The following is a 25,181-nucleotide window of genomic DNA, read 5'->3' on the forward strand; positions in this document are numbered from 1 at the left end:
GCTCCCTTATGCAGCCTCTTATGGAAAACATTTTATTATCCTTGTGTGGGTGGCGTATTGGGTGTTCACTGTACCACACCTCATGCCCCCTTGCGTTTCGTTGCGTCGTGTTAATGGCCACCAAAGACCGCAGTAACCACAAGGCACTTATCAATTTTTGCGCCTTAACAAAATGGCACTCGAGCGTGTATTTGTGTGCGTACTTCCGTTGCTATCAAAGACGTATGCTTGTATGCATGTGTTTTGGGTGTATGCATGTGTGTGGGTGTTTGCATGTGTGTGCGTTGGTGTTTCTTTGCAATGGCGTACTTGCATTAATATTCCGTTAAATTGACATTTACACGATGAAGATGATTACGTGGTGCTGAGGAATCTGCCTGACTTCTGCCCCCAGAAATTATTCAGGACCTAATTCATCTTCATCAATGCAATAAGCACTTGTTGAAATCCAAAACCAAAAACAAATAGATATACAGCCGTGTATTAAGCTAACTTTGAACTAGAAGAGCCTTTGAAAATATAAGAGAAATAAGCAGTGGCAATACAAATTATCTATTAATGCTTATTGAAATTGAAAATTTTATAAAATATAACTACCACTTATGAATCGAACATTAACAAAATATACGATTATGGATATTGTTGTCTGATGTATGTGCAATTGGAAATCTAATCCCATTAGATCGGATATAAACAATAAATTTGACTGGTAGGAGTAGATTTATTTAGGGTACAAAGCAGTAATTCAAATCTACTATTATGAATAATTTCCAATTGCATTGCAAAGGCCCACGTTTTGCCATAAAATTCCCTTATTTAAAGCCACAACTAATCGCTTATACGCATCCCTCGATTTCCCATTGGCGTTAACAACTTATTTGGCAACACTTTACTGCATTTTTGAGGAGAGCAATTTTAGGGCCATTCCGTTCTGCTTTTTGTATCTGTCTGAGCAACACACTTGCAGTGCTCTTAGCAATTTGCTTACATTCAACTCAGCCATGTCCAAAATGGCAGCTACAAGCATTTTCGTCCTTTATATGCGTGTCTATGTGTGTGTGTGTGTGTGTGCGTGATGGGTGGTTGTGCGTGGGTGTGCTTGATGTTGCTGGATAAACTATGTAGAGTCCTTGAAAAACATGCAGGCCATAGGAGCGGAATGCCAGCGGCTGCAAAAACAACAAGCGCGCAACAAATAGCACAAAAATAGAAAGGAAAAGTTAACAGTTGACATAGTTTAGAGTTGCTTGGCCAGACGAAGGCCGAAATGGAGGAGCGGTGGCCAAAACGGGTGGCCAAACTGAGGGGGTTGGTTGCCACTATGACTATGAGTTGGGTTCAAAAGCCACAAGCGTAAGCCGTTGAATACGGAGCGGGATGAATGTCTTAATCAGAGTGCTGGGGAGATTGGTGGCAAACTAAATGAATTTAATTGCCGCAGGATATGAAAGTAATTATTTTGCAGTGCATAGACACAACACTCTGTGTGGGTGTGGGCGTAGGCGGTACACGGGGCGTGGCTGCGTGACAGGCTCAGGCTAAAATCGCAATGAAGCCAAAGGCGACCGTATCACCCTATGCCACCACCAACCACCCATATCCCACCACCCACAATCCCACACACTTTTCCTCTCACTTCCATCGATGCACTTACGAACGGGCGTTCAAATCGCCACGCCCATTCCGCCCATGTCGGCTGCACCGCCCACATGCGATGCACCACTGCCAATTGCCCCGCGGTTATTTTGAGTTGTTCTTTAATTTATTCTCTTTTATGCCTGTGCGTTAGTTGTCCTTCGCCAGCGCATGACTGTGTGTCACCATCCGCCTATCAGTTTGTGCACTGAAAAAAATCATCCTCAACTTAAATAACACTGTTCTAAAAGCAATGTTATTTTCAATATGTGCGCATAGTGCCCAAAGCTGCGGTAACGATCTGTTTTATTTGAACTTCTGTTTCGATTTCCCAAGACAATATTTGTGTAATTTTTTTTTTGCCGTGCAACTGCAGTAAAGAGGCTGCAGCAGGAGCTCTACAAAAGGCAACGATGTGTTGCACTTTCAATTGTCGTTGTGCCTCAATACTCCGCTGTGCGTGCGTGTGTTTGTTTGTTTTGGCAGAGGAAAGTGTAATGCTGCTTGTTTACACGGTGGCTCTGTTGTGTTGCCTAGATCAACGTTTCGTTTCTTTCTGGCATTGTTAGTGGCAGGACCTTGTAACACTTTTGATCAAACACGCACGCGGGCACACACACACTGCCACTGCCACTGCCACTGCGAACTATGTGTGTAGGACATCTTTCATCACTCACAAACATGCAACAAATGAGCGATTCTGCCACTCAATTCGGAGTCCAATTATGAAGGCACATGCGTCTGCGATTGATGGCTCTCTGAAACGTGGCAGCAGGCTTCCAGGCTTACTAATTCAATTAAATTCAATTCAATTAATCCTCACTATCACTATAACTTCATATAAAAGGATAATGGAAACCTTTGCGTAATTAATAATTTAGTTCGTTTTATTTAAAAGTGCATTTCTCTATAGACAGCGTGTTCTAATGTTCCTGATCGAATTGTGGCGATCGCACGTAGACTGGAGCGGGATGGGTCAGTCCGTAGTTGCGTACCACTTTGGGATAGGTATTGGGGTACTCCTGCTGAGGATAGCTGGCTGGCTGATAGGACGAGGTATCCTGGCTGACCTTCGAGTACTTGCCACTCCTCGGGTTGAAGCCCTCGGGCTGGTAGTAGAATCCATTGTAGGCATCGATCAGACGACCCGCTTCCTCCTCATCATCCACCGATCGCTTGTCTCCGCCGGAATGCGATGGCTTGTGTGTTGGCGGAGGTGGTGGTGGTGGGTAGGGGTAGGGTGGATAGTACGGTGGGTAGCCGTAGTAGGGAGGATAGAAAGGAGGAGGAGGTGGGTAATAGCCACCTGGTGCGCTACCGTGTCCGCTACCATGTCCGTGCCCATGTCCGTGCCCATGTCCATGTCCGTGTCCTGGTTTTGGCGTAGTTGTGGTGGTGGTGGTAGTAGTGGTGTCGGTGCTGTTGACCACAAGGATGCAGTTGACAGTGGTCACATCATCGTCGTCGTCATCGCTGCCACTTCCACTACCACTGCCATGACCACTGCCGTGACCGCTACCATGTCCGCTTCCATGACCACTTCCACTGCTCGATCCCGATCCGGAGCTGGAGCTGGAGCTGGAGCTGGAGTCGGAATTGGGCTCATACTCAATGCTCACCACACGACCCAAGCGCCTGTCCTGATCCTGGTCCAGGTCATTGGTGGAGATCACGCAGAGTGGACGTCCCTTCTTCGGCTGATCCTTGGAACCGGAACTGAAGATAGCAGGAATGAAGTTGCCAGCGGCGAAGCCAGACGCCAATCCCTTGATGCCAGCAATCGAGCTGCTGAGCAATCGGGCCTCCGATACCTCCTCCTTGCCCTGGGCGAGCCGGAGCAGCTCGTTGTACTCCCGCCGGGTCACCTGATGCAGACGCACCAGTTGCGGACGACTCGAGCCTGTCATGTGGGTAGATCATTAGCATCCTTTTTGCCAGGATTAAATATATATGAGAAAACCTCACCAGCTTGGGCCGCAGCTGCGCAGAGAACGATCACCGCAAGAACTGTTAAGAACTTCATGGCGATTGCGAATAAGCTTCTTTTGCTCTGTTCCCTAGCTTATATATTTCAAAAGTCTTTCGCTGCCAACAAGTTGATGACTTGACGAACCAAATTCCCTATCGCCATTGTCATTCAAATCGTTCAACCCAAACTGCTCATATACAGTTATGGCTTTGCACTAATCGACTTCAATCTCCATAATGTACGCGTTGACCCAGTTCTTCATCGTGATCTCGCCCTGCCCAAAACTCGTTTAATTAATGAGTTTTATACAGAAACATGACTAGCTATGCTAGCTTTGCTGATTGAATGATAACATAATTTCTTTTGGTCGAGCTTGCAAAGGAGACCGATACTCCAGAGAAATTACTCATAGTCCACAAGACTGATTAGTATAGTGACAAGAAGATATATTCGAAGAAATTCCTAACTCAAGTGAGTCCCAGACTTGCTTTACTAAGATAATAAAACCAAAATGTGTATTTAGTTTGTCTATTTATTGGTTAAGATAAGATTGCTGGAGGTACATGGGATTGTAGGAGTATAAACGGTTCTTATAGCGATAGTCATCTTCATCTTCATTCTCGTAGGAGTCTTCATCTTCTTCTTGGTCATCGTCTGCCTCGAGTTTCTCTATTTCCTCATTGGCATTCACTTGAGCCAACTGGTTCTGATCAAAGTAGGGATATCCATAGTTTCCATAGGGTTGAGGACTGTAAGGACCAATTGGGGGCTGGGGACCATAGGGTTGTTGGGGGTACGCTCCATAAGGGGATTGTCCATAAGGAGATTGTCCATAGGGAGATTGTCCATATGGCGATGGTCCATACGGAAGTTGGGGTCCATATGGCTGCGGGCTAGGGTAAGGCAGAGGATTGGGATAGGGACTGTACGGATAGCCACCATAGGAGGGAGCTGGCGGATAGGGGGTTCCATATTGGGGCTGCACTGGAGGGTAGCCATATTGCCGGAAACTTTCAGAGTCGTCCGCCAAAGTGTCTGCCCTTGGATAAGTGCTTTTGTTAACCTTTTTCTTTTTCAATGGAGCTGGTGTCGTGGTCTCTACTGCCTCTTCCTCCTTAATAACTTCCGAAGACTGGTTGGGAACAGAGGATTCCTCGACAGGGTTAGACGTCTCTGGTTTGTTCCAATACTGGGCGTAATTTGGGTGAGCATCCAGGGATGGGAGCTCAAACTCGCCATCCTTCTTGAGCACCACTATGCAGTGGATTGCGGAATCTTCTTCCTCGGCTTCGATGTCCCTGGCCGAGCTTCTAGCGGAGATCACATCCTCCTCCCTGCCCTCTCCCTCGCGAGATTTGATCACGCACAAGGGCTGACCATCAAAGTCCACCTTCTCGGCCTCATCGGCCTTGCTGAGGGTGGTGAGGCCCACGATCCGCAGAAGAGAGTTCCATCCGGAACTCAAGGTGTCACTCACGGTGGCAAAGCCTCCGTTGATCAGCCGGGCCTCTGATATAACATTCCTGCCCTTGGTCAGCTGCAAAACCCGCTGGTACTGCTGCTCATTGATTTCATACACCCGCACATATTTCTCCTGCTTAACTCCAGTTGATGAAGATGGTGCTGTGATATATGTATATAATTTACAAATAAGCTTTTGTGCTGAGAGAAGAACCCACCTGTTTCCAAGCTGGCAAATAGAGCCAGAAAGAGCAGCAGGGCTAGTGACAGCTGCAGCATGTTCTTAGACCTGGACAACAACGGACTAAAATGCGTCTACTCCGTTCTGGTTTTATTTATACGTTTCGTTAGAATTAATATCAGGGCGACTAAAAAACGAACGGTACATCAGTCTCACCACATTTGGAGACGAATTGCAATTAAATCAATATTGGACGGCTCCCATCACATCAACATCATCGTCTTGGACGACATCTAACCAATGATTTCATTTGAATACATTATAGCGTAAGTCAATGAACGCATTACTAGCATTCGCCTTAAAACTATGACAAACAGGTTTTAGTGGCGAAATCAGCTGTCAAAAGGCATCTGGTTCATGTTTCCTAATATTTATATGCTCCCTATCTCAAAAGGGAGCATGGGAATGCAAATGAAATAAATATAATTCATTCTTATCTCACAAAAACAAGCTGATGTTATGTTAGATCTAAAATTTGGTGAAATACAAAAGAAAGACTTGAGGTAATGATACTTTCGATGAATTTTCCATGATTAACGAAATGAAAGCGCAATGCCCGAACCACAAAGAATTAAGACAAGATTTTAAATTTTCTAAATTATAATTTTATTGAATCGATTCGGTTTCATTTCACAAAACTCTCGCCTGCAGTGTCCGTGTTTTTGATGTGGCGTTTAAAGTTTAAACAATCCTATCTGTATATGCATAAGTAGGGGGTACCTATGGATACGCACACATATAAATGATTTGAGAGTACCTGGCTTATATATGTATGCATATTTTTTAGCTGCACTGCTGTGACATACAATTGTACATAATGTTTTTGCTAGGGTTTCGTTATTGTTTTTATTATGTTTCTTTTTTTCTTCATGTTTTCATAAATCTGGAGCCGACATTATATACTTGACACTCAACGGATTTAGCTTAGTTAATCGCCTGCTCCGATTAATTCACTATCCATTCACTCTATTTACAAGATGCGGGCTCAGAGTCCTGGGCTCCATGTTTCATTTAACTAGCTTTTACTATTATTTGAATTGTGTTATGCTTAGTGTGGTTTAGTTAATTTGGTTTGCGTGTGAGTTATGCCCATTTTGCCTCAGTGTGCGGCTTACCAACTGGGGCAGTGCCCCGCCTGCGAATCGCATTTATTGGTTTTATCTGTTTATATCGTTAAAGAGTTAATTAAAATTACAATTTCGTCTACTAATGAATTTATTTACAGTGCCTGCACATTCGCAATGCATTCGTATCAATTATATCGATAAGCACAATTATAAATTGCATTTAATATTTAATTTTCCCCTCATTTGTATTGGTTTCTTTCGTTTTTTTATATTTTCTGTTTCTAGCCAAAACTAATTATGTACAATTAAACGAGCCTCACCCACAATTGGGTCAGACGCAAATAGGTTAATCCCCAACTTTTGAGTACTGACGGATGAAATTCAGCATCCGCTCCCGGAATTTATCCGCTTATCAGCTATACATACATTCATTATCGTACTTAAACGTAGCTAATGTCTAAAACTGATAAATGTGCAAAGCAATCGAACATATAGAGTACCATCTTTTGTTCTCATATGGCTGGGCTTACTCACGGATCCAAGTACTCTTGAGTAAATTACTCCTGAATGGCAATTATTTACAGCAAATTTCCATCGAACAACTTGATGCAATGGGCTACTATGGAGTGCGAGTTCGTTGGCAGTAAAAGATTGCATAGAAGTGGGTTATTGTGATACCAAAGTACTGGGCCTCTGGTTTGTTAATCCGGCTGTTCGGGGTATTTAATTCTAGTAAGTCTTATTTCATAATGAAGAGGTGTGTAAGGTTTTGCTATGGGTGTGCAGTCAATAGTCGGTAGCTGAATGAGATTTACAGATAACTTACAGTTGAATACGGATAGAAGACGGATGTTTGGTTTTGATCAATAATTTTTCACCCATTTCTCTAGACATTGTAATGCTGTCCAGAAGTCAAACAAGTATGGTAATAATATGCCATTTTGGGGCGGCCCTTTATTCGATTGGTTAATGGACCAATTCAAAACAAAGTCAAATAATGTAGCCTTTGTTCCTCTAAGTCGGAGATCACGTAGATAATGATACCCCACGAAAATGCATAGGTTTTGTCTCAGTTTTCCAGGGATTAGCTTTCACTCTTAACGTTGTTAAATACTTGTTCGCTTATCAGATAATATGTTTGCTTTTCCACTAAGTGCAATCCTTACAAGTACGTAAATATAATACTTATGCTTGAGCCCCCCATGCGATACATAGAAAACTTAAATCACCTTGAATATGTGTGTCAGTGTTTTGACTGAGTGTGTGTGAGTAAGTGTGTTTTTGCCATATTAGTGTTTTGCTGCGTGTTGATTATTCCTTCATCTCAGACACCGAATTGCCGCTGGGCGTTCTCTCAACATGTTGCACGTTGCTAATGTGGATGCTGATGATGCTGCTGCTGCAGTTGCGGCTGCTGCTGATGCGGCTGCTGTTGCTGCTGCTGCTGCTGCAGCTTTTGCTGCAGTTATTCCTGTTTCGCTGGTCGTTAGCGTTGCTCGCTTCGGGGGCCCCAGTCCCGCGGATTTGGCCACCGCTGCCGTGGCATGAAGATATCCACACCCCGTTTCATAAAAGTGCTGCAGGCAGCAGGACACAATGCTCAGCAGCATGCAGCAGATGCCGCAGTAGAAGCTGTTGCTATTGCTACTCGAATTGTGTTGCATGGCCGCAGGATGTTCGCCTGTTGGAGAGCAGAATCAAAAAGCCAATTAGGGATGTGCAGAATATTTCCTACATCACACCATCCTGGAATCAATCAAGTTACTCAAGCTTAAAGAAAAAGAATGCAATCGGTTGACAATCGCTATTGACTGCTTCTAGCTTTCACTAAGGGAAAAAGTATATTGAAAGCAGCAAGTCTATCTGTTCATCTATTAATTGGTTGGAAGCAATCAGTGATTGGCTTTGTTTCGGCTCTTCTTCGCCAGATATAATGGCTCTTAGTTGGCATGCATGTACTTTCTTCCGTTTGAGCCAAAGAAAAACATTGGCAGCCAAAGTTGTTAAAGTTCTTGATGATCTCTCGAGCACACAAGCTGCTGCCATAAATCCCCGCGCCCCCCATTTTCAGCCGACTTTGCACACATGGCCCGTGTTATTGGCCTGCAGCGAAACTTCCTTGCTGCCGCGGCAACTAGAAATAATTTCCGTGCTGCTGCACAAATACAAACATGTGGGGGAAGCAAAAAAAAAAATCTAAAAAAAATTCCAGCAGCAATTTCTCGCCGAGTCTGGTGCAATGCAATTACTGCACGGCCACTCCCCCCGTTGCACTTGGCATTACAAATTGCGAATGTGCCGCTGCTAACAGGCAACTTCCACTTCCCGTCATAAACATGCAAAACTCCCTGACAGCACACAAACACCAACGGGCAGGACTAAGCCCGTTGTTGCACTGCCAGTCCTTACTTACCAATAATTACGTGCACATAGACGCTCGAGGTTTTTGCCACCGTCGGCACACAGGTGTAGTTGCCAGTATCGCCGGGCATGGCGCGCTTGATTTTTAATCTGTGCCATGGAGCAACGTGGAGCAGCGTGGAGCAACGTGGAGCACCGGGAAGAGAAAGCATAGAGAAAGTGAAATGCAGTGGATGGAATGGAAATGGGAGTGCACGATAGGTGGGAAACAAAGCCAAACGGCCAGAGCCAAAAGAAAAAAAACATCAACAAAAAGCACAAAACTTTTGCTACTTTATGCGATAGCATAATGTGTACGGAGCTGCCTCCACCACTGACTCTATTTCAAAGTTGCTTTGCATTGAGGGAAAATGTTTTCTTCTTTTTATAATTTAATGTTAAAACGTTATCGTACATTAGCTTAATTAGTTGCTGTCACTTCATTGAGTTCGTAACAGGTATCAGCATTTTTTTGCACTTTTTCATTAATGAGATATGTTTGTTCAATTCTATTTTCTATATTTCTAACTTTCTGCTTTGTTAAAAAAATGTTTGAAACAGCAACAATATATTGAAACTAAACGTGTTAACCTTATTCCTCGATAATAAACATTTGAATTACAATAAACTGGTATAGGTATATATAGGTTTTCAGTGTAGTTCTTTTCAAGAACGTTTTCTAATCCCTTTTCATCTCTGTCGACGGCACCTGCATTTTATGGTCGTCTGCGTCGTTAGTTAACAGCATAAATGGGCAATGATCGCGAGGCGGAAACTAAAACTGGGCAAATAGCTACATCGGCCACAGACTCCGGGCTCAAATCCGGCTTTGGCTTAGCTTTGACTTTGGCTAAAGCAAATTAAAAGTCACACACGGGCAACTCAGGCACACAGTGAAGTAATGAAGTTGAGGAAGGAAGTTTTAGGACTGGATGATACCATACAGCCAGAGGTCAATCGTAGCTATAAAGCTAGATTTTTTTAAGGATAACCCACAGTTCAAATGGTTACCTATTTATTTAAATAGGCATTTTAAGTAATAGAAAAATCGGCATTTCGAAAGAAAGTTTTTCTCTAAGGAGTACCACAACTCTCTAAAAAGAAGTTGCTCTTCAGAGCTAGACTGCCGGTGGTTCCTCTGGCCGAGACTCGTCCTTCGCTTTGGCCTTAAAATGTCATTCAAAGTCGTGGTCCGTTTTACCTCAGCCGGCTAGTAAGGACATGGCTGCAGGAGTGCAGCCTATAACAGACCGGGCTTGGATGGGCTTTAAACTTCCCTATGCCGAGTGCTGGTGGGTACCTGTCCTTAATTAAGTGAGGCGGTATTTTAATGCGAAATAACTGAAATGCTCGGCACACATTTGCACGTTTGCCAAGCGGAATGCCGGAATAGCGTAATGGCGGAATGGCGGAATGGCTGAATGGTGGAATGCCTGAATGGTGGAATGCCGAGTCGTTACATACCTGGAAGTCAGGCCGTCAGTCCAATCATCCTCGACGCGAATCCGGGCCATGGAGCTGTCGATTTCGTTCTCGCCCTTGCCATCGAGCATTTCGCTGCCTGTAATGTGAAGAGTAGCAAATTGAATTGCGTAAATGAGATGGAGGTGCGCCTCCAAAATGGGGCAAGGTGCAGGCAGGCAGGGTCGAAGTTCATTACGCATACGCACCTTTGTACCAGAATATGTTGCCCAGCTCGTGGGGTCCTTGCATAATTTTACATGTTAGGTTTATGTCACTGCCGGTTTTCACCATCAGATCGCTGGGCCCGAAGATTTCCGCTTTGAGTTCTGCAAAAAAAAAAAACAAAAAAAGAAACAGAATGTACCAGATACAAAATAAAACCAGGAAAGAAATAGTCACTTAAGCTGGCAGTACACAAAGCCCAGTCTTTTCCCTCTTTTCCGTAACAATGATAATAATAATAATGTTAATGATAACGTCCAAGTGCACGTTTGTCTGCCGGTGTACGGTGTACAAGTGTGGGTACTGCCGAGCCTGGTCCCTACTTTATTACACAGACGCGTGTCTCTATTATGCTGGCGATAAGCTTTTGTTATGCCATATAAAAGGCAGTCGGGCGTTGCGGTGATACCTGCAGCTAGCTAGCTGCTTTTTTCCTTTTTTTTTCATCCCAACACCACTCTCAGCGGAATTGGCAACAACAACAAAAAAAAAAAAGACAAAAAGAGACAAAAGCCTGGCAGATTGGAAAGAAATTTTCTGCCTTCCATTTGGGCCACGAAATCAAAATGTCAACCATTGAAGTGCCTTTTGTTGTCGCAGCGTCAATGATTTCAATTGAGTAACATCATCATGGCCAGCCGCTAAATGTGATTTGTACTTAAAGCTTATGATGGCTGACAGTCGCCCTAATGGATCGCGTCCCAATCGCCCTTCTCTTAAACTTAAAATCCATTTCTCCTCCAAAGTGAACGCTAAATGCGACAGCTGCAACTCTTTCGCTTCTGCTCCACTTTCACTGTCGTAAACTGCTGAAAAGGAGAACTTTTCCGGCCCTAAACAACCGCAAAGTCAGTGAAATAAATTGCAGCAAAAACATGTCGTGGTGGGGGAGGGAGGAGAGGGCGTATTGCAACTGGAGCATCTGTATCGAGCTGAAACACACACTCATATTCCCATTGATGTGGCTAAGCTTTGGCTGCGGGCTGCCTGCCATTCAATCGTGTGGCAAAAAGCGAACAAAACGCAATTTGAATGCTCCAAAAAGCAGTGGGAAAATTTGTGAGAGTGAGTGTGAGCCCGATGATTTTTCCATAACTCCTTCGGCAGCCAACCTTTAAGTCGGTCCCTAAATCAGTTGTAGAGATGTGTGCGTTCCAAAAATGTTAATCTAAATGAAATGCCAAGTAGAAAAAGTAATATACATCCCAAAACAAAGAGGGAGCTGAGCCAACCCCAAATGGAATTCGAACATTCTGGGCGATTATCTGGGTGTTTTATAGACCCGCACATATATATCTAGTGTTCCGAGGCCCCAGTGTTCCAAGGAAAGCGAGAAAAGTGGAAAAAGGTGGCAAAAGTGCCGAGTGAGGCATGTTGTTGTACGGCCGCTGATGGCCGTTGTTGTACTCCATGGCATGAATGAATGTATGTGTGTACCTGGCAAAACAATTGTGGCAGCGAAAGCTAACCGTCTATGACTTTTGCCAACCTCGCAGTGCAAGGAGCCGTGGCTGCGAAAATTATTGCCTCCCAGACTCACACACACACACACATGCAGCTGACTACGCGCCTGTGGTTCCCACGGGGTGGGGGAAGTGTGGTATCCTTCCAAAGGATCTTAGGCAGAGGATGGGGTTTTGCCCAGGTGCGAACCCGCATGACAGTCGGAATAAATGGGAATCGCTTCGAGAGGAGGTCCTCTGGAAAATTGGTAATTTAACTATAATTAGATTAAGTGGGCCGGGCAATTGGCAAAGTTGCATTTTGGATGAGATGGGAGATGGTAGAACTGGTAGGCAGTCAGTCAGCCCACACGGCTATTTGAAGTTTTCATTAGACCTGGCCGCTGTTGACTCAGCCCGAAAAGTTGCAAAGTCTACTCCTGGCCACAAGCCAAAGTCACAACGCCCCCGTCCGCCCCGTCCCTGTCCCCATCCTGTACACTCCTGGCAAACAAAGTCCTTGCCGAGCCTTGTTTACACACAGACAGCCAGCTGAGGCTCAGACAGTGAAGAGAATTTTTGTGCAGCCGCAGCAGAAAGTACCAAAACGAGGCAAGGAGCCGGAGGAAGAAGGGATTTGGGTGTGGGTTCTGTGTTCTGGGGTCTGGGAAATGCATTTTCATTTTTCTTGATTTCGCGCATAAAATGCGCATAAGCCTATATGGCCATAAACATTTGGAGCGATGAACTTTGCTGTGGGCTCGGCACAAAACATGGCATACTTTTTGGGGCCCGTTGCAATGTAGCAGCCTCCTTGGGAATCCTTCTGCTGCTCTCTCTCTCTCGTTTGCGGAGCAGAGCTGTAAAAATTTATTACCCTTTGCCTGTGTTGATGCATGTTTGCACACATGTAACAACATCTCGGTATTTATTGCACGAAAAACAATATCAAACTGGGCCATGCTGATGGCGGGCATTATCTTTAAGCCAATGGGCCTCTTTAAGTTATTGGGCCGACAATTAATCGGACGTGGACGTGCAATTGCTCGGAATTAATTGTCAAATCAAATAAACAAATTCAATTTGTAAAAGTCAGCCGCATTGCCAGCACAATTGATGAAGTATTCCCCCCTCCCCCCGTCAGTTTCATTTCCATTTGCCTGTCAGAAATCCCGTGCCATTCAGCAGATCTCATCCCACAAAAAAAAAAAAAAGAAAACCGTGGAAATGAAAATGCCAAAACATCATCATTGCCCACGAAGTCCCGAAATTCGGCCTTTTCAGTAGTCTCCATTGTTGTGATTATTATTATTATTAATAATTCGACATTGCTGCAGAGACATTAATCATTTCCCCCCTCCCCCCCTCCCCCCGCGCAGCTCGTTTATCCTATTTCTCGGCAATATCTAAGTAATTTATCATTAGGGCATTTTTTGGTCTAGGCATTCGCTGTAGAATGTAATTTGAGCAGCAAATGAACGAAATGGGAAGTAAAACATTTGATTGCCGGGCAAATTGGGCCGAGTCCTTGCTATCTCGTCCTTGCAACTTGCTTATAAAAACTTATTTCTACCCACTCTATTCGTTACTTGCCACTTCCCACTTGCTTCACCTGGCCATTTGTTGTGTATTTTAAGGAAATGTAAACTTTTCGCTCACGTACAATTTGCATGCGATTTGGGTCAGGCACAATACAGTGCAAAAACGCAACTTGGCTGTTGGCCAGACAATGAGAATCGCTTAACTTTTAAGCCGGCTCAAGTGCTAGCTTCCTGAGCAATCAATGTGCATCATAATTGCCAACATTTTCTTGGCTATCGTCTATTAACCCCAGAAAACAATTGGGGGGGGTTGGCAGAGTTGAACTTCGCACAACTGCTCTAGAGTATTGCTGCAAATTCTGGCTCATAACGATTTCTTTGTTTTTGCGTTAATGGATTTTCGGGGCACACAATTATTTTTCCATTCAAGCTGCCAAAGAAAACTCCCCGAGCTGAAACTAATTTAGTGCCGCTTGAGGGAAAAAATGAATAAAAGCCACTTTCCCAGAAAGTGTCCCAGTGGAAGTTATTATCGGTTTAGTTGTTCAACGCTTCAGTGTCAAGAGTTTGTGAATTTTTAGGGTTTCCCTTTGAAATATTTATTAAAAACCAACTAAAATGAGATACTTTGAGTGCTGCCATTTTCAATCAAGTAAATGGATTATAGGATTTTAATATGTTTCTTAACTGTATAGAACTCTAAACCTATTAATAATCTGGCTTATTCCTTTGGCAATTAAAGTTAATTTTTTGATCTGCCCCTAGGGTAGATACACTGAGCACTTCAAATGTGTATTTTAAACGTCGTTCTAAAAGGGATGGAAGTCCTGCAGCCTGAAGCTGTTTATTGCTCTTCAGTTGCTGTTGCTTATGCTTATGTTTTGGATTATTATTTGCGCTTGATTGCATGCAATTTGCTGGCTGCTAATGTCAACAGCATCAGCGAGGCAAAGTGTTGGTTTATGGTGCCCAAAATGAGCCATCTACTTGGCATCTCCATCTTGTCAGCTACGCATTCAAATTACCTTCAATTTCAGCTCCCCAGCTTCCCAGATCCTTAGATCCTTCGGCTGGCTGCAGCTCTTCCGCTGGCTGTGCAATTTGTTCTTCACTCCACCTTTTTTCCACCCCTCAACTAAGAAAGGTACCGTTTACGCTTGATTACATTCACGCTGGTAAACAAATTTTTCCAGAAGCATCAACAACACCTTTCTTATTATACGCTTCCCAAGGGGTACTTAGGCTTCACACAACCATTACAATAGGAAGTTAATATTTGCCGCAGATGCTTCCATTCTTTTAAAATTTTTACATATAGGCCAAATTAATCTAAGGTTCGATTTTAGCATATGTATAATTCTACTTTATGATTTCAATAGTAAAAGAGAGCAATATTTGTTAGATGTTCTTATGTATAGCTTTGTACAATAAGACCCTATTATGGGCAAGTGTATAGGAAAGTCAGTGTTCTGCGGTTCCTCTGCTCTCTCGATTTATTTTGTTCGCCCCAGCAGCACTTATCCTGCTGCTCGTCCTTGGGCTGTCAGTTGGGTCCTGTTCTCTTGTTGTCGCTCAGTTTGAGCGGGACAGGGACACATAATTTAATTTACAATTTGCTCGCTTTATCAGCGTGTTTGGTAATTTGCCTTAAATTCAAAATTAAATCGAGCCGGGTCTGCAGCTATCTATGTGCATATAAACATGCTCCCACTTTTGACACCTACGGGGGGAGGTGGCCAAGCCACATTTTTCTGGAGTCGAGTACATAAAGTTGGTAATTTAAGCAATTGGAGCGGCTGCTGCAGCATTAAAATGTCAAAAATATTGCGGCCAAGACGGAAGTCTGTGGGTTGGTGTGTGGTGGGTGGTTGCTGGTAGGTGATGGGTAGTGCCATGTGGGTGGTTTTAAGTGGGCGGAGGAGGCGGAAGGAGCGGCCGAGACTGAAGGCGATTTATGTTTATGATGCCTCTGGTCAACTTGGCGCTGTTTTGTTTATCATTCGCCGCGTTCTCCACTTTCATTTCTCTTTTATTTTCGTTGGAATGGCGTGTAATAGAATTTTCACTGGCTTCGAAAAGAAACAGCAGCCGTGCAAGAAAAAACATAAATTTATGGAATTTTTAGTGCACAATTTTTTATTTGCATAAGCGCATAAAAATTCTGGCATAACAACAAACTTGTTTGCAGCGACAATGATGGCACAGGCCCCAGCACAGTGGAGACACACAATAAAGCGAAAGTAAATGGCTTGTGTGAAAAATGAGTAAGCGTTTACTTTTAAATTACTTGGCATATTTTATTGCACCCAAGTGATAATTTCATACAACTCGAGACCTACCATAGACATAGATATAGATATAAATAGATATTTTTGTGGTTTTAATGCTTTGCACTTCACTGTGCACACTGGCCTGCTGCTTGCTGTTTCCGCGTGAGTGGCATGTCGAATATTTTATATGCACATTTCTTTTTGGGCATTCAAATGAGTTGCAGGATTCCAGGCTGTTGGGCGTTCTATGTGTGGGGGCGTGGCCGGTTATGTGCAGCCGCCTGGCAGTCATTTGCATTTCCGCAAATGTAATATTTATGACTCTATGTGTCTGTCTCTGTGACTCTGTGAGAGTGTTTGAAGCTGACTTGTCAGCCTGTCAAGTTTGCATACATAGACAGCAGTAGTGTGCCAGTGCCAGCTCCAGCATGCGTGTAAACACATATTCAAAGCTCTCGTTCATATTCCCGGACTCACTAAAAGATTCATAACCGAGTCCGGGGCCCTGGCCAAAGCATTTTAAACTGGCCAAAAGTCGCTTGGCCATGTGGTGTGGCTAAAACAACATGGGCGAGCGTTTTTCAGGGGGAAGGGGGCATGCAAATCAGAGATCAAATAAGCTCATTGAGAGCATTCTTCCGCACCAAAAGCTTTTAGCCAAATGCATTTTGCTAATATTAAATGCGATAAAAATGCACCGAACAGGAACGAATCCAAAAAACCAAAACCACAAACAAGGCTTACACAAATTTCGGCTGGGCGAGTGTGCTGCCAAGGATAACGTCTTTCAGGACCCAATTCCTGATGTGTGACAAAGGTTCTGACCCAAGTGCACACTAATTACCCGAACAATTGGCAAGGAAAAGAGGTAAGCAGCAGGCACTCGCTCACGTTCAACCATCAAATTGTTCTGCTCAGCAAGCCAATTTGCACATAATCGAATTGAAAATGTTATAATCACGAGCAGCACAAGAAGAAGGCAGCTGGCTGAGTCGCTCGACGGGTGGCCAAAAGGGCTCCGAACTGCTTCAAACTGCGCTCACACGTTCCGTAGGAGGTCCTGGGAAAATAACATGCATATTGTATGGCTTGCTTAAGCTCCTGGAAACCTGCATAGCTGGCGCAAAACTGCTGGAGAGTTTCAAGAGCTTAGCCCATAAAAGTAATCACTTCGGTGGTTTGTGACCAATTTCCAGCCAGCCTTCTTTTCCCGTTCCCCTTCCGTTTCGATTGGCCTACTTTGCTGTGCCGGATAATGGTCGAAATTTTGATTATCAGGCACCGGAGGTGAATCATTGGTAATGGTTATGAGATAACACACAAGCTGTTGCACATCTCCAAGCTAGATGAGCACAAGTTTTTGGGGATTAAAGCCAAATGGCTCAGGCAACGGCTGTATGTCATTTACAACTACAGTTGAACTTTTATTACTCAAAGTGTGCTTAAGTCGACACAAATGAAACCACAGAGTGAGCTACATATGAATTTTACTTCTTGAACACCAATTACATTAGGTCAAATTAAAAGTGCTGTTAACTGTAAACAAAAATAAAAATATTGTGAAAAGGTCTGAGGAAAATGAAAATAAAGTTGTTTACCCCGTCGAAAGAAAGCCAGCGAAACGTGGCCATAACTCACCGACAACGTTGAAGGTGTACGACAGGGACATCTTGGGCTCCGTGTTGATTTGGCACTCGTAGACGCCGGAGTCACGTGGCTGCGGATACTTGATTTGCAGTGTCCAATTGGCGGAGCCATCGGGTCGCAGAACCTGCAGCGAGGACACGGAAAACTTAAAGTTTCCACCCAAATTGGGGCGACCGATGGGGATTCAGACTTACCTGAAAACGCTGATCGGATGTGTAGGTTGTGCCGCCGGCGGTGAGTATATGCAGATCACGTTTGCGTATCCAGGAGACCTACAAGAAAATACAGAAAAGGGATCGGAATGAGGTGTTTTTCGCAGTTGGACCGCTTGCCGCGTGGCAAAAGTTTCGGGAGCATTACAAATTCCGCACTTAAAAGTTTTTTTCTCGCAAGTGAGTTAAACGTGTTTTGTCTGCTGTTATTCCCAAACACTCCCAGGAGCTGAGAGGAGAGAATGAGGTGGCACAATGAAAAACAAAGCGCAAAGTTTACTTTCGTTTTACTTCTTTTTGGTTTTCCGGCGTTGGTTAATCTTTAACATTTTGCTTTTTGTTACTGCCATTTAATCAGCAAACAAAACAAAGCACAGTCGGGTGGTGAAATACAAGAAAAAGTTCGCACGCTTAAGCCGTATACATTTTAAGCGTGAAAAGGCCAATGTTACGTATACGCCCTGTTGCTAGGAAATGAAAGATTCTCATACAAATGGCCCTTGACAATTGCGAAACTCTTTAAGCCAGTCTGCCAGACTGCCAGAGGTCAGTGGGTCGGTCCAATTTCGTGAAAAGCTGCTTGCTCAGCTCGATTTCCAATTGTTTCAAATAGCCTTCAATCCTTTTCGAACTGCCAGAAGCAGCCAGCAATGAGACAGCTTTGACGCCATTTTCAGCCTTTATTTGGTAGCATTTTTATTATTGCTTAAATTACATTTTCATTTGATTGCCTAGCGCCATTGCCTTCGCCTTCGCATTGGCCTTCGTCCTTGGCTGGAAAATCTTTTGGGGAAAGTCATTAACCATGATTTTGTGTCTCTGCTTCTGTTCCAAATAAAGCGGCCTGAGATTTCCTGGCAGCCCACCATCCACCACCCACTTGGCACTTTGTGCCCTTTTTGGCACATTGTTTCCAATTTATTTGACGACCTTAGTTTCTCTGCTTGTTCCCGGCTATTGTGATACTCAATTTTAATTACATGGAAAAAGTTTTGGGCCCCACTCAAACCACCACACGGAAACTTTAAATGTTGGCCGAGTGTCAACATTAAAGTACAAAATATGCTACCTCATTAATAAATTTAATTGCTTGGCCCTTGGGCTTTTTTGATTTGAGAAAACAGTAATGGGTGTTTATGGTAGCGAACTATTCGCCATCTAATAAATTCATTCGATGCGGGACTAGAATCCGGACACAGCCGATTGAAAGCGGTCACGTAATACGTAAAAATAAAAATCATTCGCTTGTAAAACTTTTATGAGCTACTGCCGCTTTTACGCCCACCATTTTCATAGGCGAATTGTCTCGGGTAAATGTAAATTAAACCGTTCGATGGCAGCTGCAGGGGAAAAAGGTCAAATCTGGGCAACATTGACAGAGATTTACCCGTTCGTTATTGTCGCTGGCACACAGTGCGTATGAGTAATGCCGCAGAGCCCGGCAATTGTGATTCTGCACGCCGTAAAGCGAAATCAAATGGAACTGTAAACACGACAGGCGGCAAAAAATAAAAAATAACTATCCAATGGGTAGCTTTATAGCGCCCGATTCGGAGTTGCTCAATTAGATATTCCAGGCCAGCGCTTAAATATTTAATTCCAAAGCCGAAAGCGGCGAAAATCAAAAGTGAAAAGTTTCTCAGCTGCAGCCAAGACGGCTCGGCTCTCTCGACCCGATTCACAGCCATATCCCCTGTCAAGAAGTTGTCCCAATCCCAGGATTTCACCACCGAGAGACGACAGGTTTGCTGCAGAGCAGTCCCGTGAGTGTTGAAACTTTGCTGGGGGTATAATTTTCGTAATGTCTTTAGGTTTAAATAAATACCACAAGCATAGTTTTATATTATTTAACACTTTGTGTTCGCTGCGGCCGGAAACTTTCACTCTACGTGCACCACTACTCACCTCCTCAGCCTCCTCAGCCTCCTCAACCCTTACTTTCCCTTTTTGTTTTACTGTCATCTCACAGGAAAATGCCAAATGAAAGAAGTTTCAGCTGAGGTTGCTACAGTGTAAGTATTAGTGTGTGTGAGTGTATGTGTTTGTGTGCGTGCGTGTGGAAAACTTGGCAAAAATACATTAAAAACTTTGCTGACGCATTTTCTGCGTCTCTAACCAAGAGAGAGACTTTAGACTTGGGCCAAACTCGACGGAGCCAAAAATAGTTGCACTTGCAATGGCTATAGCTTTCGAACGTTGCAGTTGTAAGTTTGTTGCTGCCACTGGCTTTGTCCGAAGCTTAGGAAATGGCGTGAAAAGTTACATTAAGCCCTAAGCCCTGCGGAAAGCGGGATCCAATTCCTAAATTCGCAAATTACTGGGTCTGCACTTAATGAAGTTGAGCCAAATGAAATTGTTTTCCTTGCGACCATGACAATAAACAAATGAAGACTTCAATGGCAGCATTTTGTAAACAAAGTTGTAAACAGATTTTGATTTTTCTCCTTTTTTTTTGTGTTCGCCTCCCAATTCGGCGAACGAAGGTCGCCATTAAAAAAGGGTTCGCTGCCTTTTCACAAAGCCTAAAACTTTGTTTAATATACATTTTTGTTTTTTTTTTTTCTGTTGTTGTTCAGCCAGCTCGATGCCGTTGGTATTACACGAGTAAATTGCTTGTGCTCATGTTCGCTGACGTAGCCGTGGAGAAGCGTTTATGAAAACGTTGCCGGCACTCGGCGCGTAATAAATCAACAGGGAACGGACAATCCTGTGAAGTCAAGTTGAACAAGCGGATTCCACGCCAGCTTCCGGCAGGGGCAGTCGAAAATCAAGTACAGAAGGCTGCCATTGTGGACCGAAGACTTAAATACCCTGGCATTTATTGCTCAATTAGCGCTGAATATAATATTTAATACCCTGCAAAAGAACGCTTTCTATCTTGATCCGGTAACTGAAGTTTTTTCTCGATTTTATTGAGCCTTTACATTCCGACAGTAGGAATCTCCATAGTTGATCTTTAAGAAAGCGCCAACTTTTAGATATAAACTACTTTTCCTGTTAAATACTTAATTCATTTTACAAGATCCAAAAAGTGTATCCTTAAGTTTGCTGGAACCTGGTACACAAAAAGCGAAGAGCGAGAAGCGAAAAGCGAGAGGCGACGGCAGTGTCAGCTGATATGGAAATGGCACCCATCCTGCCCGGAAAACTCACGGCTAACGAACTAACGGCAGGGGCATAAATTACCCGAGGATTCCTGCTCCTCCGCGTAGAGTGGCGCATAATGGAAGCCAAGCGCCGGCAAAGTTATTTGCCGTAACTGTTACACTTTCAATTTTGAGTTTATGGGTGCACTGGAGGCGCCGGCGACGCAGGAGCCGCTGGAGATTTTCGTAGGAGGAGGAGCACCACTTGGTGTGGTGCTGGGTGCTGGGAAGCCGTGGAAACGAGTTTTTGCGTGGGCACTGACAGCGCGGTTCCAATCTGTCAATTACAATTAATGTGGGCAACTTGGCTGCGGGACAAAGTTGTTTTCCAGCCAGCAGGCGCATGCTTAACTGCCTCCATTACGGCATGCATCTTTCATTAAAAAATGTGTCTAGGAATTTTCATCGAAAATCGATGAAATTCACTGGCCACCAGAACGACATAATATTGAATTTTAATTTTACATCAAAATATGTATTTATTTAGCATAGATGATACAAGCAGGTACTCCTTGAAACAATTGACAACCCGAATCGCCACATTACCTATTCCATCCGAAACAAAAGAAAAGCGAAAGCTACTTCAAAGCTATTATACAAAAGATGTTTTAAAATTTTTGGTTAATTTCGGTACCCCAATGTTCAAAAATCGTCGAACCGATCCAAGAATGGAGTGCGAAATATGTGGTTAGTGGTTAGAATCTTGAGTTCAGATGTCAAGTGCACCCATACCAATTATCTCCACCAGATATCACCAGCAATGCCGGTGGCCATAAGCTTAATCCCGCGGACCTTAAACCCGAAACCACCCTGGAGATGGAGATTGACGAGGCACTGTCCTCCAGCAGTGCCGATGACACGCCGCCGGGCATGATGGTGGTAGAGACTCGCATCAGTTCCTGGCCAAAGGTGCAGTGCTTTGAGTGCAAGGATGCTACTACCACGGATGCGGAGGATCCTCAGCTGCCGGCCTGTTCGCTAGGCCTTAAGCCAAATGTGCAGTTCCAGAAGCTTTCGCACCCAAATCATCCACTGGTCAGCACCGAGACCGCCCTGGCCGCCGCCTCCTGCTCCGCCTATTCCAGAGCTCCAGCCAAGCCCTCGGTCACGGACTCCATTGCCACGTTGCGCCACTGCGTCGATGGTACCACCCAGTGCAATAACCTGAATTACGAGTCCGCATCCAATGAATCGATGCCCTCGGTGGGATCGCTCGTGTGCCGCATTTGTCACAATGCCGATAATCCCGAACAGTGAGTAACATTGCAGGTGCCAGGATAAGTGACCCTCACTACAGAAGTTAGTTTACCCTGTAGAACGACATTCCAATTAAGTTTTTCATAAATGTTACATTATTGAAAAAATTACCATAATCCCCCATTGGCACTGACTATTATACGCCCATTTGAATATCGTTTTCCAGGGTGCTGTAACTTCCATTTAATTACGCACGTGCAGCCGCAAATTGTGCAAGAAATTAATTGCACGACATTTAATGCATTTAGTAGAAAGCCCGCGAGCGAAAGCATTTATTTATATTAATAATTAAAATTAACACTGCAGACAGCGCCACCAGTTCGCCCCAGTTTTTCCCTTCCCTTTCCCTCTCCCTCCGCCCCATCGAGCACTTTATCCCTGATTATCTGGTTGGCTGTCTGTTAAATCCCCTGATTTTTCATTGTTGCCGCTGTTTACCAACCAACCACCCAACTACCCACTCTGCCACAACCGCCCACTGAAACTTGCGACTTTTCCGCCCCCCCGATTTGTTTGCAGACTCGTGTCGCCGTGTTTGTGCAAGGGCTCGATGACATATGTCCATGTGCACTGCCTGGAGTGTTGGATTAGCACCTCGCGGTGCACCACCTGCGAGTTGTGCCAGTTCCAGTACAATACGGAGCAGACTCTGCGGTAAGTCAAGCAGCACACTCGCAGAAATCCTCATATAGTCTGCTTATCACAGGCAAATCCTTACCGAATTTGCTTGAATAATTGATTAAACTTTGCGGCCACAAAAAGCGAAGATTTATTATCGTTACATTATCACATCACATCCAAGTATTTTTTGCGAGTGTACTAAGCAGATGGCAGTTGCTAGCTGCCACTCGAAGCGGCAGCAGATGAAAGACGCCTGCGGCTCCCATCTTTTTAATCAGCTGAGTTGGCTTTGTGGCTCAATGTGCCGGTGCTCTGTGCTCAGTGCTCTGCACTCTATGCTTTCTGTGGCAGCAACTCCTCCTAATTGCCAGTGCCGCTTTGTTAGCGGCTTTGTGGCGTTGGGCGGACTGTGCAGCTTTCCAGATTTCGTTGCAGGTACACCTGTCTGCAGTCGCTGCGCCTGTGGTACACGAGGGCCATGAGTCGCAGGGCGCTGCAGGAGGACTGCCAGATGTTCTCGCTGCTCACGCTGGTGGCCTTTGGCATTATCGGGACCCTGCTGGTGGGCATCCAGTACTACGCCCTGCACACCCACTCCTGGGGACTGAGTAAGCTGTGGACCAAGTCCTGGATGCTGTTCTTCCTGTTCATGACGGTAGTAGATAAGCTTCGCTTTTTCGTTTCTAATGTGTCCGCCCCCAGATCACCGTTTACTTTGCCAATATCTACATGCTGATCAAGTCCCAGCTGACGCCCTGGTATCGGTAAGATAACCCTTTTATTCAAATGAATCTCTGTTTCATGCAACACACATAGCTGGTGGCAGTCTGCGCGGGACATTAAACTTATCCTGGAGAATCGGCGACCGTTTCCCAACCCAAGTCGCTTCCTGCGGCCATTTCACATGGAGACGGCCTCGACGACAGCCTCTATGTTCACCCACCACGATCAGCAGGAGGTACCGGTGACTAGCTCCTCGCCTGCCCTCGTGATCACGTCCAGCGACGAGGAGGCGGAGGCTAAGTTGGCCCCCAAATGGGGTATGCGACTGGACAGCGATGTCCTCGCCGCAGTGGTGGCGGCCACCGTGGAATCGATTGCTGACGCAAGTGCCCGCGAGAGTGAAAAACAGGACGAGGAGCAACAGCAGAATCCGTTGCAACAGCAACAGCAACAACGGCAACCGGATGGCGGCAACTGAAAGGGCAATGACGAGCACTGGACTGGGTCTCGAGGGGATCTGGATGGATAGCATGGTGGATAGCAAGGTCTGTGCAAGTAATTAAGACTCAAGGGCAAGGATTTGGCTGGGCTTACGTTGTTCGCGTGTCATTTGTTTAATGTAGTTTCAATGCCTCAAATTAACTCTCTCTCTCGATGAGAGCTCGAAATAAATGGGTAAACTTGAGCAAACGGCCCCTATCATGATGATGACGATGATGATGATGTTCTCCCTAGGTGGAACCGTTGGAGGAACTCCTGTTCTTGTTTTCCTGTTCTCCGGTTCGTGCCAGCACTTTGGCTGCTTCCTCCAAGGCGCACAACTTCCGGTTTCCGGCCTTGGGCTCACTTCTCTCCCCCACTCTCACCCACCTCTCCGGCCACCTTAAAGCGGGTATATTAAAGCTGATAACACGGACGCACAAGGATGATGGCTGAGCCAGTCACGTGATTGATGGCTCATAAATTAGTCATTTTGCTAGAGCGAGCACCCCCGCCTATTTGGCAGCGTGTGGGCGTTTATTTTCCAGGGAAAGCAGGAGGAATTGCAGCACTCGTTAAGGAAGGCAACTCCCACAGGACGTTGCTCGGTTGTCGCCTGTCTTGTTTGGCCATTTTTCTCCCAGTCTCGAGTGCAGCCTCGAAATCAGCCGGTAATTTGGTCTAGGCCTCCTACACATCCACTTGCCCCCCTTGCCATGGCATAGCATTTAATAACAGGCCAAGTCCTGGTTGCTAATGCACACTGGTTCGAGGATCCGGCGTAGTTGCCTGAATTTTGAGTGATTGGACTATCTGTCACCACTCCCGGGCCACTGTATGTAGTAGGCCAAAAAAGGGCTAATCCTGGCTAAGAGATGCGAGCGCTGGCCGCCCACCTAATGTGCCAGTGATGTTGACATATTAGACCAGGCACTCCAACCCGCCTCGTTTGCGTATGGGCCATATTTGGCAAGGGGTTAACAACCCACTGCGACCTTCAATCATTTATTTGGCTTTGGACTATGGACTTTGGACTAGGGCGAAACGAAAAGAAACGAAACGAAACAAAAGGAACAGGACCCCAATGGTTTGACAATCACGGAGCGGAATGATTGAGTGCCTGCAAATCCCAAACGGAATTTTCATTTATTTTGCACAATTTCCATATGTTAAGCCATTGACTTTGGTACCCTGCCTTTGGGCTGCTTTTTTATCAGATATGCCATTGGCTCTCAAATGCACGTACACTAAAAACTAATTAATTAGTTTGTTGGATTTTTGATAAAAATTGTTTCCTTTTGCGAAGGTTTTAGTTTTTGTTTAATTACAAACTGTATATTTAAGCATGCTAAATATGCAGCATAATTTACTAGGCCGCTAGCT

The 25,181-nt window shown here is 44.7% G+C and overlaps 4 protein-coding genes across 6 annotated transcripts in view; 1 reads left to right on the forward strand and 3 right to left on the reverse strand.

The window, feature by feature from the left end:
• Nucleotides 1-2,558: 2,558 nt before the first annotated feature.
• On the reverse strand, nucleotides 2,559-3,658 carry LOC120446713 (probable ATP-dependent RNA helicase ddx17). The gene is made up of 2 exons (XM_039627824.1): nucleotides 3,601-3,658; nucleotides 2,559-3,535 (listed from the first exon to the last, which is right to left on the reverse strand). Exons 1-2 carry the CDS (start codon nucleotides 3,656-3,658, stop codon nucleotides 2,559-2,561), a joined length of 1,035 nt encoding a protein of 344 aa, XP_039483758.1.
• Nucleotides 3,659-4,136: 478 nt separating this feature from the next.
• On the reverse strand, nucleotides 4,137-5,405 carry LOC120444852 (vacuolar protein sorting-associated protein 37C). The gene is made up of 2 exons (XM_039624813.1): nucleotides 5,284-5,405; nucleotides 4,137-5,227 (listed from the first exon to the last, which is right to left on the reverse strand). The coding sequence occupies exons 1-2, from the start codon at nucleotides 5,342-5,344 to the stop codon at nucleotides 4,137-4,139; spliced, it is 1,152 nt and encodes a 383-aa protein (XP_039480747.1). The 5' UTR covers nucleotides 5,345-5,405.
• Nucleotides 5,406-5,931: 526 nt separating this feature from the next.
• The window catches only part of LOC120446106 (zwei Ig domain protein zig-8), a 47,305-nt gene continuing 28,055 nt past the window's right edge, over nucleotides 5,932-25,181 (reverse strand). Inside the window, exons 3-8 of the mRNA XM_039626900.2 lie at nucleotides 17,554-17,631; nucleotides 17,351-17,483; nucleotides 10,444-10,563; nucleotides 10,238-10,334; nucleotides 8,787-8,884; nucleotides 5,932-8,054 (exon numbers count right to left, since the gene is read on the reverse strand). Coding sequence (XP_039482834.1) covers nucleotides 7,693-8,054; nucleotides 8,787-8,884; nucleotides 10,238-10,334; nucleotides 10,444-10,563; nucleotides 17,351-17,483; nucleotides 17,554-17,631 — 888 coding nt within the window. The 3' untranslated portion in view covers nucleotides 5,932-7,692. The remainder of the gene's footprint in view (nucleotides 8,055-8,786; nucleotides 8,885-10,237; nucleotides 10,335-10,443; nucleotides 10,564-17,350; nucleotides 17,484-17,553; nucleotides 17,632-25,181) is intronic.
• Nucleotides 21,244-25,056, forward strand: LOC120446105 (E3 ubiquitin-protein ligase MARCHF4). 3 transcript variants are annotated; one of them, XM_039626896.1, is made up of 7 exons: nucleotides 21,244-21,404; nucleotides 21,466-21,970; nucleotides 22,494-22,628; nucleotides 23,019-23,250; nucleotides 23,298-23,359; nucleotides 23,412-23,993; nucleotides 24,054-25,056. In XM_039626896.1, exons 1-6 carry the CDS (start codon nucleotides 21,356-21,358, stop codon nucleotides 23,794-23,796), a joined length of 1,368 nt encoding a protein of 455 aa, XP_039482830.1. In that variant the 5' UTR covers nucleotides 21,244-21,355; the 3' UTR covers nucleotides 23,797-23,993; nucleotides 24,054-25,056. The 3 variants fall into 3 exon arrangements, with proteins under 3 accessions (XP_039482830.1, XP_039482833.1, XP_039482831.1); XM_039626899.1 differs by having other exon boundaries at nucleotides 23,031-23,250; XM_039626897.2 differs by lacking the exon at nucleotides 24,054-25,056 and having other exon boundaries at nucleotides 23,412-24,003.

Source organism: Drosophila santomea, chromosome 2R, assembly GCF_016746245.2.
Source record: "Drosophila santomea strain STO CAGO 1482 chromosome 2R, Prin_Dsan_1.1, whole genome shotgun sequence".
NCBI lineage: Eukaryota > Metazoa > Arthropoda > Insecta > Diptera > Drosophilidae > Drosophila > Drosophila santomea.